At 39.4% G+C, this 17,810-nt stretch overlaps 2 protein-coding genes across 2 annotated transcripts; both read left to right on the plus strand.

The window, feature by feature from the left end:
- The first annotated feature begins 11 nt into the window (after positions 1-11).
- Positions 12-9,176, plus strand: LOC124200388 (calcineurin-binding protein cabin-1-like). Its single transcript, XM_046596611.1, has 19 exons — positions 12-321; positions 428-541; positions 610-759; positions 821-922; positions 998-1,209; positions 1,277-1,493; positions 1,561-2,018; positions 2,075-2,341; positions 2,410-2,698; positions 2,767-3,008; positions 3,082-3,694; positions 3,763-4,107; positions 4,170-4,456; positions 4,516-5,183; positions 5,253-5,352; positions 5,431-5,713; positions 5,785-6,071; positions 6,138-6,459; positions 6,529-9,176. Exons 1-19 carry the CDS (start codon positions 235-237, stop codon positions 8,839-8,841), a joined length of 7,356 nt encoding a protein of 2,451 aa, XP_046452567.1. The 5' UTR covers positions 12-234; the 3' UTR covers positions 8,842-9,176.
- Positions 9,177-9,691: 515 nt separating this feature from the next.
- Positions 9,692-10,685, plus strand: LOC124200404 (chondroitin proteoglycan 2-like). The gene is made up of 3 exons (XM_046596632.1): positions 9,692-9,911; positions 10,157-10,357; positions 10,430-10,685. The coding sequence occupies exons 1-3, from the start codon at positions 9,830-9,832 to the stop codon at positions 10,435-10,437; spliced, it is 291 nt and encodes a 96-aa protein (XP_046452588.1). The 5' UTR covers positions 9,692-9,829; the 3' UTR covers positions 10,438-10,685.
- Positions 10,686-17,810: the final 7,125 nt, after the last annotated feature.

Consider the following 17,810-nt stretch of genomic DNA (forward strand, 5'->3'; position numbering starts at 1 on the left):
GGATGGGAACGACTCTCGTATCGTCTGCTGTTCTAGCTTTGAAAATATTTCTCTATTATTAGCGTCTCATTTTCGAGTGATGTTTAACAAATTTCCTCATACAGTTTAGCAACAATTCGATAATACACAGAGAGAAAAGTTGTGTATTCAAATTCTAGCAAGTTTAGTATACAACAATATCGTTACTTACAGTAGGCTAGTTTTCAATGATTCTAGCTTGTGAACGGAACGAGAATGTTGAGGATTGCAGCCTTAAACGAAGAGTTGTCTGAAGAAAGTTCTGGTGTTGATGAACCTGTTCTACCAACAAAAGAAGTCGAAGTAAGTAATGTCTATAAAAGTACTTAACTATTCCAAGAGAATGAGATGAACTGCATACCAAAAACATATGTTTGTTATTTATTTATTTTCTTATTTGCTTTCTCAGGAAGCTGATTCGTTGAACTTGTACAAAGAAGCTCTAGATCTGAGACAGAAAAATGAGTTTGATGCTGCTCTCAAACTCTTCCATCACACACTTGCCTTACCTTGTATTGAAAATGTATTAACAAAATTTCAAATTCTTAGATTAATTTGATAATGTCAATCAAATTCTCACTTTAAATTTAGGCCTTGTTGGATGAAAAAGAAGAAAAAGATAATAGAGACATAGGCACCTTGTCTTCCTGTCTCCAAATTAAATATGCTTGTTTGAAAAACATTGGAGCTTTGTGTGCTTCCAAAGGAAATTTTGATGAAGCACTTGAGGCATATCTTGAGGTGGAGTGAATAGACTAAAATGCAAATTTTTATTCTTAGCTAAAATCATGCTTATCTTTAGGCTGTGGAAGTTGATCCCCTTGATGTAACTGTTTGGCACAGCATTGGAAAAATTTCTATGAGTTTAAAGAACTTTCAGCTTGCAAGACATGCTTTTCTTCAGGTACTGAATTCAACCAGAATAATAATAACTTGAAAATATTACTAATTCTCGTTAATATCTCTTGCTACAATGTAGGGGTTACAGTGCAGTCCCAACCATTGGCCTTGCCTGGATGGAATTATCAGCGTTTTGTATGGGCTAGGTGATGATGTTTTGTGCCTTCACTACATCAATATAGCCCTTGGAAAAGACCCTTTCTACACCAGAGGTCTTATTTTCCGAGATTTTATTTTTGAAATCTCTCCTTCGTTGAAAATTGACCTTAAACAAATATTCAACGAAAAATGGTATGGAATTACTATTAAACAAGTGTGAGTCGCTTCAAGAAATCTGATAGTGATTTTTCGTTTTCAGGATCCATTTGTTTGAAAATTACCCATACAGTGAAGAAGAAAAACAGGAATGTCTGAATGAAGCACAGCAGCTTCGTGAGGAAGTTGGCGGTCTATACACGGAATTGATTTTACCAAGCATTCCGTTAGCGAAGAAGATTGAATCGTTATCATGGATTGCTGTTGGAGAGAGCTTACTGGCTACTTACAGAAGTATGTCGGAAAGCAGCGACCCTCTGGTAAAAAAAGTAATTTTTTTTTTTCGAAATCAAACCAACTTAATTAATTTTATCTTTTCCTTTATAGAAAATGAGTTGTTCTGTACAACTTGAATTATCAAAAGACAAAGAAGACATTGCTAAATTCTCGGTTGATCCTTCCACATCGGCTTCATCAAATAATATCGAAATGATGGAACATGGCGATGGTCTGCCGGAGCATCAGCTGACAGCGGAAACCCCAGCTGGGAAAGAATGTTTTAGTGTTGATGAAGCGTCCGATAAAAAAGAGTCACCAAGAAAAATTTCAGCGAGTGAAGAAACAGTTAAGTCTGATGTCGAAACTCATGTGGATCCACCTTTAAAAGCAGAAGCAATCAAATCAGAAAGCAGGAAAAGAAAACGATCGGTAGAGAATGGAATTTCTGTATCTGAAAAAGAAATTCAGCGGCGATCTACTCGTTCTAGAGCTTATGCTCAGCAAGTAGAAGAAGATATTTACAGCCTTCGAGCGGAGTTGCGTAGTTTCTTGCCTACTTGTCTGCTGTGAGTTTTTTTTAAATCAAACCGTTTAACGAGTTTATGTAATTTTTTTTCTATAGTCTAGATGAGAACTTTGATGCTACGAAAGAAACAAAGGCAGATGATACAGGTTACCCAGCGGTCAATGATCATTGTCATCTTCTTGAAGATATCCCAATTTCTGAAGAACAGCAAAGTGTAACAACATTTCTGGAAAAGTCTCAAAAATCGAAAAGTAGAATAACGGATTTGCTTGCGGAATTTTGCAAATGTGTTACACAACTAAGTGGTTTTAGGTGGACCAATAAACTAAGTAACTTATTTAAAGATGCATATAAGATTGTTCGGTACGTAAGATATTCTTATTTTAGTTAATTAGAATTTGTTTATTTTATTTTCTTGTTCTGTTCCTAAGGAGTGTTTTCCATGTCTCCGACATATTCCAGCCTGAAGAAAAATCGAATGAATTTGGTCTCGAAATGTTGATCCACGCTGAGATCTTTGTATCTAGCCAGAAGAACGATACAGGCCTGCCAATTCCTTCATGGTTTATCGAGGATCTAATGTATTTGTTTCAATGGTCTGATCCTATTGATACGCAGTCAACACTTTCCAACCACTTTCGGGCCAGAGTATTCTGGCTTCATTGCAATTGGCATTTTCAAAATGGTCGTATAGAAGTCGCTTCAAATTATTTACAAATGGTAATTTTACAACACATCACACAGTTTTTTTTAAATTCTTTCATAATTTTTTTTCAATCAATTTTTAGGTAAATTATTGCTTTATGCCAAATAATGTTGAAGATTCGCAATCAAGTATTGTTCGGCCCATCGTTACTCACTCCATTGATAAACCGTTCGTTTTGAATTTGTCCGATATTAATGAAATGGAGGAAGTTCTTGTTCGAACCATGCAACTTGAAGACATTATCATATTGCACCAAAAGAAGAAGTATAAACAGCTTGTTAGTATTTTGAAAGCGACATTTGTCATTCCAGGATCGAAAACCAGGTGAATTTCGAAATTTATTGGTATTTTGTATGACTAGTAATATTAAATATTTTGTGTTTTCACATCTCTTTAGCAATCATAAGTACCGGGTTCCGGTTGATCGACCCACTCAAATAAATATGTTGTTGGAAGGATTAACCGCTCTCGAAGATTTTGACGATTACCTTGTCTGGAGTGAGAAGTCTTTGGACGAATCAACTAATCAATATCTAGAGGCCTACAATCGTAAAAGTAATGAAGAAGCCATTGCCAGCGATCAGTCTGTAGGAGTTCAAGCGGCCTCAGATTGGTCAAAAGTTATTGAGAAAATTTCGACTGAAATCGAAGAAATCCTTCACTTTAAACGGACATCGTTAAATGTACTTAATCGACGAGCATTGGTTCGATTTGCTGAAAACCTAGTCCTCATATGCTCTCACCAACTTGAGGCTCCAGACGCTTCCTCCAAAATGCCATTGGGATCTCCAATATTTTGGGTTCTTTTACACCGAGTCATTGAATTTGAAGAAAACCGCATCACATTAGCTAAGAAAAACGTCGAAAATGCTCTGCAAGACGAATCAGACGAAGTAGGTGATGAGGCGCTTCCATGCTCAATCCTTTTTCTCATATCAGCCCATGATCTACTTGGAAAGCACTCATGGTGTATGCTCGATAATGGTGTTTTCGTTCTTTATCTTTTTGAGGTGAAAATAATTTTTTAAACTTTTCTTTTATAAGGAGTACATTTCATTTTTTGGGTCGGACAATGTAGGTTTTAATGCGGAAACGTCGGGGAACTCATGATTACGAAGATCGCGAAGAACTAGGAAGGGCTATTGAACAAGCCTCTTTTTGTGCGCTAGGTTACCCGACAACCAAAAAATCAAAAAGTAGATCTCTGACAGATCACTCTGTAACTGCTGTTTCTTTCACTTGGAATCGAGTTTTGCTATTGGCGGAATTTTTCCTCCCGATTAGACAAGATCTTCCGGAGTTTGACACAGTTAAACCGACTTCAACTGCCGAACAAGAGATGTTGCTCCAGAAAGTTTCTAGCTTAATTCCACCAGAGATGGATCCTCGAAACAGACTAGAAGACATCCAAAGCTTCATCCAAGTTAGTACATGTTTGTTAATGATAGTCGTGTGTGTGTGTAAAAAAATCTAATTTTTATTTAGGGGCAAAGATCAGACATTCCGGAATATTTAAACCACAGTTGTGTGCCCAGTGAAGTTGAAAATGTTTTCTACCTACTAGGAGATTATTATTTCAAAAACAAAGACTGGACAAAGGCTATCGAAAATTACATTCTGGATTTGGCCTTAGTACCCGATCGTTTTGATTCTTGGGCTGCTGTCGCCTTGGCAATAGGAAGTAGATTAGAAACTAAGCTGAACTCTTGTGAACGCCTAAAGAACCTTGGGACTTTTCTCGATCGAGCTGAAGCTGCTTTGCGTTGTTTTCGGTAAATTTCGTATTTTTTAAATTTTCTCCTCTATTTAACCAACGTTTTCCTTTTCCTAGGCGTGCCCTTGTCCTCCGTCCTTTACAAACTACCCTGTGGATCGAACAAGGTTCTACTGCGTACATGCTGCATTCTTTCTGTTCACAGTTGCTTCGTAACGAAACCGATTCCCTTAGCATTGAGATGTTTGAACGGCTTGAAAAGGAAAAAGATCGCATGCTTAATATCGCCCACGACTGTTTTGTTGCTGCCGACAAAGCATCATTGGCTGGAATGAAAAAAGGAAATGGAGACGATCAAGACGAACGTTGGCTGCATCACTATATGCTCGGAAAAGTTGCCGAAAAGCGATCGAAACCTTTCGTTGAACTTATTGAGCACTATCAGCGCGCTGCTAAATTGTTAGAGGAATCTTCTGCTACTTATCCAAAACGCATTCCTTACAACACCTCTCCGCACCTCAGCGTAGAAGCTCTAGAAATTCATTACCGCATACATAGCCACTGTTTAAAGACGTTGATGAGTTTAGAAGGACGACCGCAAGATATTACTGCATACTTTGAAATTTCGAAACAACTACAAACTGTTTCCAATGGAGCGTTTGCTCTTGGTGGTCGCAAAGTTTCAATTGAGCAAAAAGAAGACATTTTTGAAAAAGAAACGAAAAAGCGCAAAGCATCAAAACACGAAGAAGAAAAGCCAACCAAGAAAACGAATGTTGATACAGGTATTTCATTTCCTGCGTTTTTTTTTTCTTATTGATCAGTTTATTTCAACATTTTGCAATTCGTTTTAGTCCCAGAAGTTAAACTAGAAGGCCGAGCAGCTACAATTCATGATGTTACTATTATTCTCAACGAAATCCTTGAAAAGGCTGTAGGAATTGCTAAACCTTGGTAAGTGACAGCTTATTCACTTTAATTTAACCATAAATTCAAAGAGTAACATATCCATCGTTAATTTTTTGCGACTAGTAATTTTATCATGAACGAAGATGGGATGATAAAACTACCTACGGAAACTGTGGAAGAGGAATTCACTGCCGCATCATCTCCAACGGTTTCTGGAATGGAACAAATTAAAGAAATGGATTCAGAGCCACCTAAAGCATCAAATAGTGAACTACTTTTAAATCCAAGCTCTTCTGCGTCTTCTACCTCTGATTCTAGTAGTTCAGACTCCGATAGTGAATCAAGTTCAACATTAGATTCATCCGACGAGAAAAAAGAGAAAACAGTGGATTCCAAAAAGATTGCGGTAAAAAACAACACATGCGAAAGTATTGTTCTCCATATTGAATCTACAAATTTTTATTTCGTCATCTATAGGCAAGTGCACACGGAGGTGAACCAGTCCCTGACTTGCAAGCAATGGTGGACATGTGTTTAGTAGCTATTAAAGAATGTGTTGGACGATTTCCACATTTCTATAAAGGACTTTACAGATTGGCTCACTACTTTTATCATTCCAAAGTGAACCGAAACATCGATGCATGTCGAGAGTTACTCTTTGGTCGTCCACTCTCAGCTTCTATTGTACAGCTCCAACAGCAGCAAGGCGCCGTGCAAATCAGATACCTTCCGACCGGAGTTGCAGGATTGTTTACGGAATGGAGGTATGTGTACTCTCTACCGTGACAAAAACAAATGATAGCAATAAAATGACATCATTCACTTTTCAGGTCAAACAATTTTTTTCATGGAATTTGGCGAATTCCAATTAACGAAATCGATCGCCCTGGATGCTTTGCTTCACACATGGGACGCAGTGCAGCCCTGCTTTTGGATGTTTTACGTGAGACGCGAGATCATCGTTTGCTAATGGAGCTTGCCTTAGCCCTTCAACCTGAGCCTGAGCCAGACAAGAAGTATTTATTCGATTCAGAAAGGGAGCAGCAGGCTAGCCTTGCTTTGAGTTTGATGGTGCAAGTCTTGCGCAGTCGTTTGCAGGAGATTAAAGATTCCTCGAACGCCGTTTCATCGGAACATTCTTCTCCCCAGCAGGTAATTTTCAATGTGTCGAAACCAGTTTTGCCATTTTCATTTCTAATCTCTTTGCTTCATTGTTTATAGGGATCTCCAAGCTCGTCGAAGAAATTATCTTTGTTGATGGACACATTTCGTGCTTATGATCGTATTGAACGTAATCTTCCCGGTCAAGAGACAGTTTTTGGAGCGTTGCTTATTGACGGATTTAAAATCTATCGGGGCCCCAAAGATCACAATGAGAGCGATGCAAATTTAATGGAGCAAGCATTGACATTCTGCAGAAACAAACAGGCGCAATCCAGAGCCAGAGTTGGTGGAGTTCGAGGAGGGTTAGCATCTTCTCTCGGCGTTGTATCAACACGAGGAAAACGTGCCTACGTTTCTAACCGAAGAGGCAGACCTCCCGGAGCAAGCAGGCCTACTCCCGTGAGAGATATTTTAAATGCTGGAAGTTTGCCCGTTCAGACTCCATCTAGCTCATCATCCGGACAAAATAATGCAAATGTCATGCAAGAAGCCATGAAACTCCTACAATCTGCTGGAGGATCTGTAAACAATTTACCTCAACATCTGAAGAACATTCCTGGAATTTCAAATTTATTAGCAATGTTTTCTAATCCGACCGGGGAAAAACCGCCGACTGATGCTCCCGCTCCAGCTCCCGCCCCACTTCCCGCTGTTCCCGTTGCTCGCAGCACGTCAAAGAAAGATGCGCCTACTCCGAAGGCTGTTGCGCCAACTCTTGTTAGTTCTGCTGTTTCAAGTGCGTCTCAACCAATACCGCAAACCTCGAGTATGTCTATGTCTAATCCTCTATTGCAAACCTTGGCATCAATGGGCGGAACATCAGTGAGCGGAACACCTACATCGGCGAGTTTAGCTGGTCTTGGAATGATGGATCCAGCACTTTTAGCCATGCTATCCAATCCTTATCTTAATCCGATGAGTATGTTCGGGATTGGAGGACCAATGGGAGCTGTAGATGCATCATCGATGTCCAAAATGCAGCAAGATTATCAACAACAATTGTCAAATTGGATGCAGACGGCTCTAGCTCAGTCTTACGTTATGTCGAATCTAACCCCACCTTACTTCCCTTCAGCGCAGAGGGGTCGTGGCCGTGGGATCCGCAAATCATCGTCTAATCGCCCAAGTGCAAAAATGAGCTCCACTACAACGGAAAGCTTCAAATCCACTACGAGTGCGGCCAGTGAGGCTTCTTTTGGAGTGACTAATCCGATAAAAGCGTCTACTTCAGATGGTGGTTCCCGAAACAAACCGCTGGATTTTATGAGGCGGAGTGATTCCACTGAGGGAAGCAAATCAACTGGAAAGAGTAACGAAAATCGTGCTGGTTTAACTGCAAAGTTTCCAAATGACTTCAAGCTCCCGCCACCACTGTTTGAAAGTTCAATGATGAGACCACCAACCCATCAGGATGCTGGAGTGAAGCACAAATCTGTACCTTCTACCGAAAGTAGCAAAAAGAAATCGCTTGCGCCGCCTTCATCGCACCCTACTGGCAAACCCCACAAACGGGCAATAACAACTCCAACAGTAGATGTTAGTAAGTTGATTGCTGGATTTTCTCAAGCCTTTGATGTGGGGCGTATTGGAAAATCGGAGGGTAAAGCAAACGACAATGTACCGTCGGCTCGTGGAAAAACCCCCAGGGATTTGCATAGCGCACCTTACTCGTCCAAACAATCTAGCAAGTCTGTTGGATCAAAAGATTTACCTGTCTCTCCATTCCCGATCAGTTTAGGTCGGGACATTACCGTAACAGCTACGACTGCATCTTCGAAACCTATTGTTTCTCATTCTTCGTTTCTCTCCTCTACATCGTCAACTGGTAGAATAAAACAGTCACAATTTTCGCAGCCACAATCATCTCATAGCAATGCAGGCTATTCAGGAATGGCCTCGACTTCTCTACAGTTTTCGCATGGGGGAAACAGCGGAAGACCTGATCCCCATAACATTGCCTTTTCCGTGCTACAAAACCTTCCGTCGTCAATGTCGCTTTTAGTGAAACCGAATACTGCTTCGCATCCGAAACATGCCAATAAAGAGCAATCGGGGCCGATGGATTTGGTTGTTAATAAGTCGAGTCAACACTCAAGTAATCAGATGGCTTCTTTGCCTAAGCTGACACCAGCCCCTAAACTTCAAGGAAGCAAAAAAGCAACTCAAGGAAGTTCGTCGCAAGCTCCACCTCTTTCCTTCAAAGCTGTATCATCAGCGTCGCCAGTTCCCCCATTCCTTCCGAATCTAGGTGCTCCTTCGCACTCACCCCAGATTGCAGTACCGCGCAATCCGTCCAATCAGAAACCAACAAAAGCAAAGACATTTGAAAAGGACTCAGGCGATGATTCAGACGTGGTAGTTCTTGATTAATATATTTTCTATTCTCATTTTTGTACGGTAACACATTTGCGTGAAACACATTCGTCGAATATAATGTTGTTAATACACATGTGTACACATAATTGGAATATTTATCCTATTGTCCACTGTACACATATGCTGTAGCGACATATTTTAAAAAATTTATGTCATGAATGTTTGTTTCTAAGAAAAACAACGTCATCTGAACTTGGAAATAAAACGTCATATTTCAATGTTGTAGAAATCTTGTTTGAGTCAAATTTGTATGAATGTGAATCAAGGAAATATTGATTCGCCATATAATAAAGGTCGAATAATATCGAATAAAATAATGCCGATATCAATGTTCTATAATCACTAATGCTCCTGAACTGTGCACAACGATCTCGGATGATCTTATGAAAAAAAAAACCGCGCTTGAAAAAATGAAAGAGGTAAATATCCGTTCTGTCAATGAATAGCCTATAGACGCTTACAACCCATCTCCTTCGCGACTCATGATTGTCAGGTAATAGATTCTGGTTTTAATAGCCTACAATCTAATGAAGAAAAAAACAAGTAAATATTTTATCAAGTAATTTTTCTTGCGTTTTTAAACTTGAAGATTATATTTGTGTAAATTTAAATTGAAAGAAGAGTTAAAGATGTATCAATTACACACAAACTCCCACGCCACTTCTAAGCTTCTGCGTCATCACCGTGACTCCAGAATTGTGTAATAAATATTAAAGGGCATCAGATTAAAAAAAAACACTGAGATTGATAGTAACAAACACGTCTTTCATATCGTGTAAACGTAAGCTATCTTATATTTGCACCTGCATTGCGTTTACCTTGGCCATGCAGCTGATTAGATTTTTTTAAAAATTTAATCGGCCGACAGCAGTGGGTTCGAGGACACAAATAACTGTGTTTGGTACACTTGCTTTGCACCGAATTACACCAAAAACATAATCAAAATCTAGGACTTAAAAAAAGAATAACTGTAAAAACAAAGATGTTTCTCAGGTGTCTGTCAATCATCTTGATCACAGTGGCATTCCTGATCCGTATGCAAGCAACGGCAATGGATTCACAAGGTATTTTATACCATAACCATATCCAGGCCTAATTTCCCTTTGTTTATTAATCTTGCATAATTTGATTGCGCAAGGTATTTTACCTAGTTCAGATATACCCACGTTATAGCCTTTTAACATATATATTTGAAATCTCAATCAAATTGAAATTCCCTCTAATTTACGCCAGATTTATTCATTTTTAACCGGACAAAAACACAATGCCGATTTGCTAATCAAAATGTTAAAAACATTTTCCCTCCTAGAAACCGATGGGCGTGTTTCCGTGTGTCCAGCAGATGGAGTGTATCCAAATTACTACAATTGCTCAACTTTCATTACCTGTTCGAACGGTATTCAATATGTGATGGCTTGCCCGGAAGGACTCATATGGAACGTAGACACGAACGCTTGTGACTGGCCGTACAATACAGAATGTGTTGCCTATCCACGGAGTATCAATTTAGGCAAGTTGCAAGTAACAAAAATAAAAATATACGCAGTAAAGTAACCATTGATTTCTTTTTCATTATGTGTAGACGGATAGAGATACTGAGATAGACTACTGGGTTGTCGAGTCTTTATATATTAATCAGCATTATTACCGGGTTCTCGATTTAGTTTCTGGATTAAGAAAAGTAAAAAGATATAAAATGTTCCTCCTGTAGTCTATAAAAAATATACAGTATTATTGTAATTCCGGGAGTCGTTGTCGTCCAATACCACGAAATCTATTAGCCTACCTTATGTTATGTAATATTAATCTATAGTCCAATAAACAGCATTACAAATCTGGCCTTCCATCTCTAATGTTTTGACTGAGAAAAAATACTTCCTAAGTCACATAGTTTTAGATTTATTTTTTTTTGTATTGTATTATTACTATTATTTTGGTGTTTTTATTAGGTTAAATCTATTGCCACGACATGATGTCGTGACGCGACGGTCGAAACTGTCTATTGCCACGACATCTGTCGTGGCAATAAAGAGAAAATTGTCTATTGCCACGACACGCCACGATACGCCTATACTTCCTCTCTAGTCCCTCATGTCGTGGCAATAACACGAAATTTGTCTATTGCCACGACATAATTTTTTTTTAAATTCGACATTCACGCATGTTAGGTTAGGTTAGGTTAGGTTAGGTTAGGTTAGGTTAGGTTAGGTTAGGTTAGGTTAGGTTAGGTTAGGTTAGGTTAGGTTAGGTTAGGTTAGGTTAGGTTATATATCTCAAGTTTTTTACACGAATATTTCAGTTGTGGTAGCCGAATGGTCAGCGATGAATGCCACCATGCGATAGCATGGCGTTCGATTCTCCGTCGAGAGGGTAATTTTTTATTTGGAGATTACAACAAAGGTTGAGTTTCACGGGATAATTGACAAGAAAAATGATGCGGGAATTATGCACATTTAGTTTTACCCTATTTAGTAGTTTTCCTAAACATCTTCTGTGGAACTTAGTACGAAAACGCATGTCGTGGCAATAGACAAAATTCGTGTTATTGCCACGACATGAGGGACTAGAGAGGAAGTATAGGCGTATCGTGGCAATAGACAATTTTCTCTTTATTGCCACGACAGATGTCGTGACAATAGACAGTTTTGACCGTCGCGCCACGACATATGTCGTGACAATAGATCTAACCTTTTTATTACATAATTTGATTTGATGTGGTGTCTCTTTCGGTCGCTAGAAGGCGTCCATTCACCTACCACAGAATATTTTGAATAAACAAAAATTTAAATTTCTGTTTTTTTTTTAATAGCTCCAAAGTTAAAAAAAATGTCTTTAATAAATTTTATTTTGCATTAAAGTTTATTTTCTGAATACCGTCTGTTGGACAGTAGCCGCCTAGGCGCCTAGTATAAAATACGTCTGTCTGTATCCAGTTCCCGTCACAGTGCAAAAACCCATGAAACTTATTTCTGTCACTAAATGTTAAGGATTCTCTATTCCAACTTGCTTTCCTCCTCGTATTGCCCTTATAGAATGTCGATACTGACCTTGATATTGAAGACCGGCGGAAATTTCCCGTTCTTCGCCAAGTAGGGTCTGACATGGAAAACTGGATTTCAGGTATTTTTGTTCCCTGTGTTTTGATCCCTTCATCGTCATGTTTAGCTATCTATCCAAAATTGTATGTGATTAAATACTCTATTTCGCCGCTTTCGAAATACGGATACAAGATTGGAAAAATATGAACCGTTCCATAGGTTAACAGAAAAAAAATGTTCCTCTTTAAAAACGTCAATGATCCTGCAAAGAATAGAAAATCCCTCGCACATTCAAGCTGCCACTTTTTTTTTCAGACTTATTCATATCATCCGTCCGATTTTTCACGGATACTTGTATAAAAATAATCTCATCGATCCCCCTCCTCTATTGTATAACAGCGCGGATAATTGTTATTCAATGTGAGATTAAAGTGTAATCCGTTCTCCGCTAGATGGTTCCATATTTCTCAATGTAACTGTATATTTTCTTTCCTTTTTTTTTATTCGGTTGAACCTGTCGAAATAATAAATTTAAAACGACTCAAATCCATCAGTTGTTATTCTTTCCTTTTGATGGACTCAAACGAGTTCATTGTGTTGCGACCAGCCGCTTCTTTCAATTAATCCAAATTAGTCAAAATGATGGAAGAGCACACATAAGGGGTCTTCCATACAATTTTGAGGGAAATTCAAAAAAAAAGAAAAAGGAAAGATGATCGTGTCGTCAATGGTATACAGGATAGGAAGATGGAAACAAGTCTAAGAGAGGAAGGGGGGATAAGAAAAAGGGAGAAAACGAGCTCTTTTACGTTTCAAAGGCCTCACACCAGTGCTGTGTCTTGTTCTTGTGTCGCGGAGCTCATTTACATATGGCTCTCTCTTCTTCTCGGCCCGCGTTCGTGTCAATTAACTTCGGAGGAATATAATACACACACAGAGGGAGAGACGACACATAAAAAGATATAAATAAAGGATACCAAAAAAAAATAACCTTCTCACTCGGTGGGAAATGGATAAGAGATCGGAGATCGTTCGCACCCGACTATATGTCATTGAAAAATTCGATCCCCCACCGTATTGTCAACTCGCATCCATTTATATTTGAAAATCTCAGACTGTATGCCTGCACACGGTATGCACTACAACCTAATATCAAAGGCATATCTCTTGGATATGTGATCTATCCCTTGGCTGTCTCGGTCGTAATTGAGCTTATCATTCACTTCTCCATCAGCATCCAACGGCGGGACTGTGGATTTCTATCTTGACCTTCTTCGTTCTTAATTCTTCTTTCCTTTTCCGAAATGTTTCAGTTTTTTTATTTTTCTTTTCTTTTCTTTCGAAAGAAGTTGTCACAAGTGGATAAACTGGGAGAGACACCGACGTAGTTCTCGTAGCCGGCGAGAACAATTCCAAGAGCTCCGTGAATGTCTGACCCCGAACGGACTCGTCTCTTTTATATTTCTCGTGTCTCTATCGTCGCTTTTGTATAACTCGCGCATCGCTCGCCATCCCGTTTTTGACATTCGAGATTTCGAATGCGCACGACAAACATCAAGAATAGGTGAAATTGCTTACGACAATACACTACTACTTTCAAGAAATCTTTTCTTCTTTCTTTCTCTCTTTTTCTTTCCGCGCTCCGCTTTTTACCTGCACCTTATTCTTTATCGCCCCGCGTATAAGCGCAACGCCGACTTAATGTCGGAATCCCGACGTTTTTTTTCTTTCTCTCTCCATCACTCACGCTGCCACGAATTTGACTTGTTTCTTTCTATTTTTTACTTCTCCGACAGGACCAACAGACAATAGCGAGAAGGAAAGAAACAAAAAACGGCAAATCGAAATAGTTTTTTAAAAATCGCGCTCAAAAAACAAACAAACAAAAAATGGAAAGAAAAAAGTAGCTTCATGACATCATCTCATATATCCACCCTTCTCGTTATGAATGTATATAGATAGGAGAAGGGATCGATGATATATGCCATGAAACGAACAACCAAACGTGTTTTTTTCTTTTCCCTTTTTCTTCCCTCTTTCTTTTTTGTTTTCTTATCCGAAATATTTCAAACAGGAGAGTGGATGTCTTGTGTTCTCGTTGGATACCGACATTTCCTTTTTCTTTTTCTCTTGTTGTTTCTCATCCCCGCAGTAGACACAAGGCACTGTCCCCCCTCCCTCCGACTCTACAGGAAAATTGGCTGGGGCCCGCGTTTGTCCTGATAAAGCCACCATCACATCGACGCAACTGCCAGGGAGAGCGCCCATCTACGCATCGAATAAATTCGAGAGAAGAAAGAAAAAAAAAAAAAAGGAAATCCTAGTCGCTTCGTCTTATTTGGCCCCCACAATGGAGAAAGAGACTGAACACACACACACGATATTTATCAACAAATAACATCATCATCATCGTATAGTCATTGATCGATCCTTCCTGAAATCCGAACGAGGCTTATCTCGACCGTATCGGACGGGAAAGAGCAGCAGAGAAGAGCACTCGAGAAAAAAAAGAGCGCGATCATCAAAGGGCACGGAACATAAGCGAATAGAATCGGAGAAGGAAAGTAGAGAGAGAGATATGAATTCCTCCTTCTTTTTTTCTTTTCTTTTTTACCTTTTGTGTGTCCGTTTGATGGCTCTTTTTCAGTCCAATAAATCCACGCAAATGCACCGCTTGAATGGGGATGGACAAAACAAGTCACACATCGAACCAAATAGAAATTTTGTTTTAAAATAAAAGAGTTGAGAATTCCAAACATGGAGAAAAGATGAAAGGGAACAATACAAATGACTCTGTAAAGGAATATATATCTAGGAATAAGAAGAAAAAATCAAATAGAAAAAGGGCCGCACACCTTACAAGTTTTGTTAATCTCACGTCACTATCTCTCTGTCTCTCTATTTTTTTAAACTGAAAAGGAAAGAGAGAGACAATGCTACAGCCGAGAATATGTGGGGCTATATTGTAGTGTCCGCCTTCCATTTTCTTTGCGGACACTCCGACAGGAGCTCCTTTCATCTCGCCACTTTTCCTCCTGTCGGTCCGCGTCTGTGGGCGTGAGAAAATCATCTCCGAAGAGTCCGCCAGGGAATCGCCAACTTTCACTCAATTATTCCACCGATATTTTTTGACTCGATCGTGCTGGTCCTTTTTCGAGTGCAACCCAATAGAATTTTGTGTTTTATTAGTAGAAGACGGTCACCGGGACAAGGTAATGAGGGAAACAATGGAGACATGTGCATGTACTAACCTTGCCCTTTATCACTGCCTCACGTGTTTCACGTCGCTCATTGAAGGTTTTGGGTCCATTTGTCGTCCTGATTTTTCAGACCGGCGGTTGTTTCTCTACTAGAGAGTGTAATATCCTCATTATGCAGAAATACATAAATTGTGAATGTGTCGAAGAACGAAAAAACAAAACAGGACCGCGTGACTTTCCCCCCAGCTGATATAATGAATTCCACCTTCAGGGTGGACCCTATTAATTTCCCAACGTCCAGTTATACCGTTTTGTTGTTGATAAACGCCAACACAGAGCTCGCCCAAGGAGTCGCCTGCTGCTGGCCCCGGCCAGCCAAGATGCTGGTAAATCCTGCAAAAAGATAGGTGTGTGTTCCGTGTCTCAAAAAGTCTCTTTCGCATAAATCAGTGAACGTTGTTTTGCATCAACGTCACGAAGAGTGTCTTTCTGTTTAATTCTTCTTTTTTCTTTTCTCCCTCCCAGTAAATAAAAAAATAAAAATAAAAAAAAAACATTTAATTCACGCAGAGAGACAGCAGAAAGTAGGATTACACGTACGAACGTGCAACCGAAACGCTGAGTGAAACGGAACGAATTAGACAAACCGGTCGCGTCGTCTTCTCCGGGCAGCGATTTTCTTCGTGTGGCCATGTTAACTTTTTTTTTTCTCTCCCCATTCGATTTGATTTTCCACATGTGATGAAGAAAAAGGAAAAAAAAAAAATAAAAAAAAGCTTTTTCCAAAAGAAAACAAAAATGAACGTGCTTTTACAATGTGACGGAGACAAAGCGCTACTGTTACATATAGTCAGCAGCGGCAAAAAGGCGATCTGGGGCTGCTGGCCGGATAGTTATTTGAATGTCCCCTGGTTGCCTCTACTCTTCTTTGCTGATAGAGATGTTGAAAACTACCAGCGCAGAGACGGGCAGTCAGCAGATAGAAAACAAGACATCGGAGGGCATCTTATAAGTCCTCTGTGTATCCGTCTTATTCTTCTTCTTCTTCTTCTTTTTTAAAAAAAGGGAGGAAAAAAAAGAAAGAAGAATAGAGCCGGGTAAAATACATACAGAGCTGTATAGTGTGGGATGCGAGCACAGGATAGAAGATGTTTATTGGATAAGAGCAGAGTGGAAAAAGAGCCGAGTCAGGTGAGTGTTTTTTCTTTCTTCTTTCCCCACAGTTTGTCCTTTTCTTTTCAATTTTCCTTTTTTCTCTCTCTCTCTCTCTTTAAGGGAGATAGACACTTGGAGTCCAGGACATTTCTATCTCTCTTTCCCTGTCTCTCTCCTTTTTTTTTTCTCTTTTCTTAAAAATAAATTTTTGTATTTCTCTTTTTGTGTCTGCTGTTGTTTTCGTTGCTGTTGAATAACCTAACTCCTATATACCTCCGTGTTTCTCCTTTTGGCATTGTAGAAGGAAGTCAGAGAAGCTCAAGACTTTTGGAGAGAGACGCGGACGGACGGACGGACAGACATGCGCTCATTGTGTATTCCTTTCGTGTACGGGTTTTTTTATTTTTTTTAAATTCTATTTCGTTCTTCGTGATGGCGGCTTTGCTGCATTTTTTTTTTCTTTCGTGTCTTGATTCTCTTCTTGGCGAACGTCAGGCTCAGCATGTCAATGATTCAAGGCAAAAAGGGGGGAATGAGACAAACAACCGTCACATGAGCACCGATGAATTCGTATAGTTTTTACTTTCGTCGTTCGTGGTGACTGGTGAGATGAAGGAATAAAAAAAATCGACATTTTTCCAAGGTATTTCAATCCCTTAATGATAAGCGGACCGATCTCGTCCTTCGCTGGTACCAAACGTGGAACATGAAATCGTGTAAAGGCTCTAAAGATTAAAATACGAATCAACAGCCAAAAAATATTTCGATACCGACTAAATCGATAAGTTTCGCAGGAATTTTTTCGATTGGAACCTTCGGGAAAAGAAAAAAAAAGTCGACCGCGGTCGTAATTTTTCACGAACATTTTGCTCACGAAATTCCTTCGCAGATCGATAAAAATCTGGTCGTGAAAAGAAATGTGCGCACTATGATAATATTTTTTTCAAGGGGTTGGCTGACGTCATTTATTTTTATTTTGTTATTTTTTTTTATTATTATTCAATAGAAAAGATAATGAAAATGTTAATCGAGATGGACGGGAGTTTAAAAAAAAAAGAAAAGAAGCTGGATGGCCGGACTCGCAGCACCGCGCGCGTTCTCCTTAACTTCTTTTTTCAACTTGTCGTTGTTTTTGGTGTGGAGAGGTTCGCTTCATCACTGACAGGATCCGATTCTATCGCACTTCGTTTCTAGCCATTCGATTCCGGCGGTTTTCCCATCCAACGATTCGAATTTCTTGTTTCTTTTTTTTATTATTCTTTTTGCTTCTTTTCTTTTTCTTTTGAAGTTTTTTTTTCAAGACGAATCAATCTCGGGGGAAAAGTCTGACGGAACAAATTTATATTATATCCTTGTACAAAATCGCCTCCATATAGCGAAATGCCCTGCTGGACTCTTATTTTCCTCTCTTCTCTTATATTTATGTAAATCAATTTTCATGGGAGGTCATCAACCACTGGACGACTTTCGTCACAGCAGCGAAGAAAAAGGACGACGTTGATCTTATTCTCTCCCTTTTTTATTTTATTTTCTGTGTGTCGTTGTCGCCGTTGGATCCGTGTCCGCGTGT

This window comes from Daphnia pulex, chromosome 1 (genome assembly GCF_021134715.1).
Source record: "Daphnia pulex isolate KAP4 chromosome 1, ASM2113471v1".
Taxonomy (NCBI): domain Eukaryota; kingdom Metazoa; phylum Arthropoda; class Branchiopoda; order Diplostraca; family Daphniidae; genus Daphnia; species Daphnia pulex.

Excerpts from the sequence above, each read along its gene's own strand:
- LOC124200388 (XM_046596611.1), top strand. The coding sequence starts at position 235 with ATGTTGAGGATTGCAGCCTTAAACGAAGAGTTGTCTGAAGAAAGTTCT. Across the intron at positions 2,019-2,074 it reads TTCTTGCCTACTTGTCTGCT|TCTAGATGAGAACTTTGATG; the intron begins GTGAGTTTTTTT and ends TTTTTTCTATAG. Across the intron at positions 6,072-6,137 it reads GGATTGTTTACGGAATGGAG|GTCAAACAATTTTTTTCATG; the intron begins GTATGTGTACTC and ends TTCACTTTTCAG.
- LOC124200404 (XM_046596632.1), top strand. The coding sequence starts at position 9,830 with ATGTTTCTCAGGTGTCTGTCAATCATCTTGATCACAGTGGCATTCCTG. Across the intron at positions 9,912-10,156 it reads AACGGCAATGGATTCACAAG|AAACCGATGGGCGTGTTTCC; the intron begins GTATTTTATACC and ends TTTCCCTCCTAG.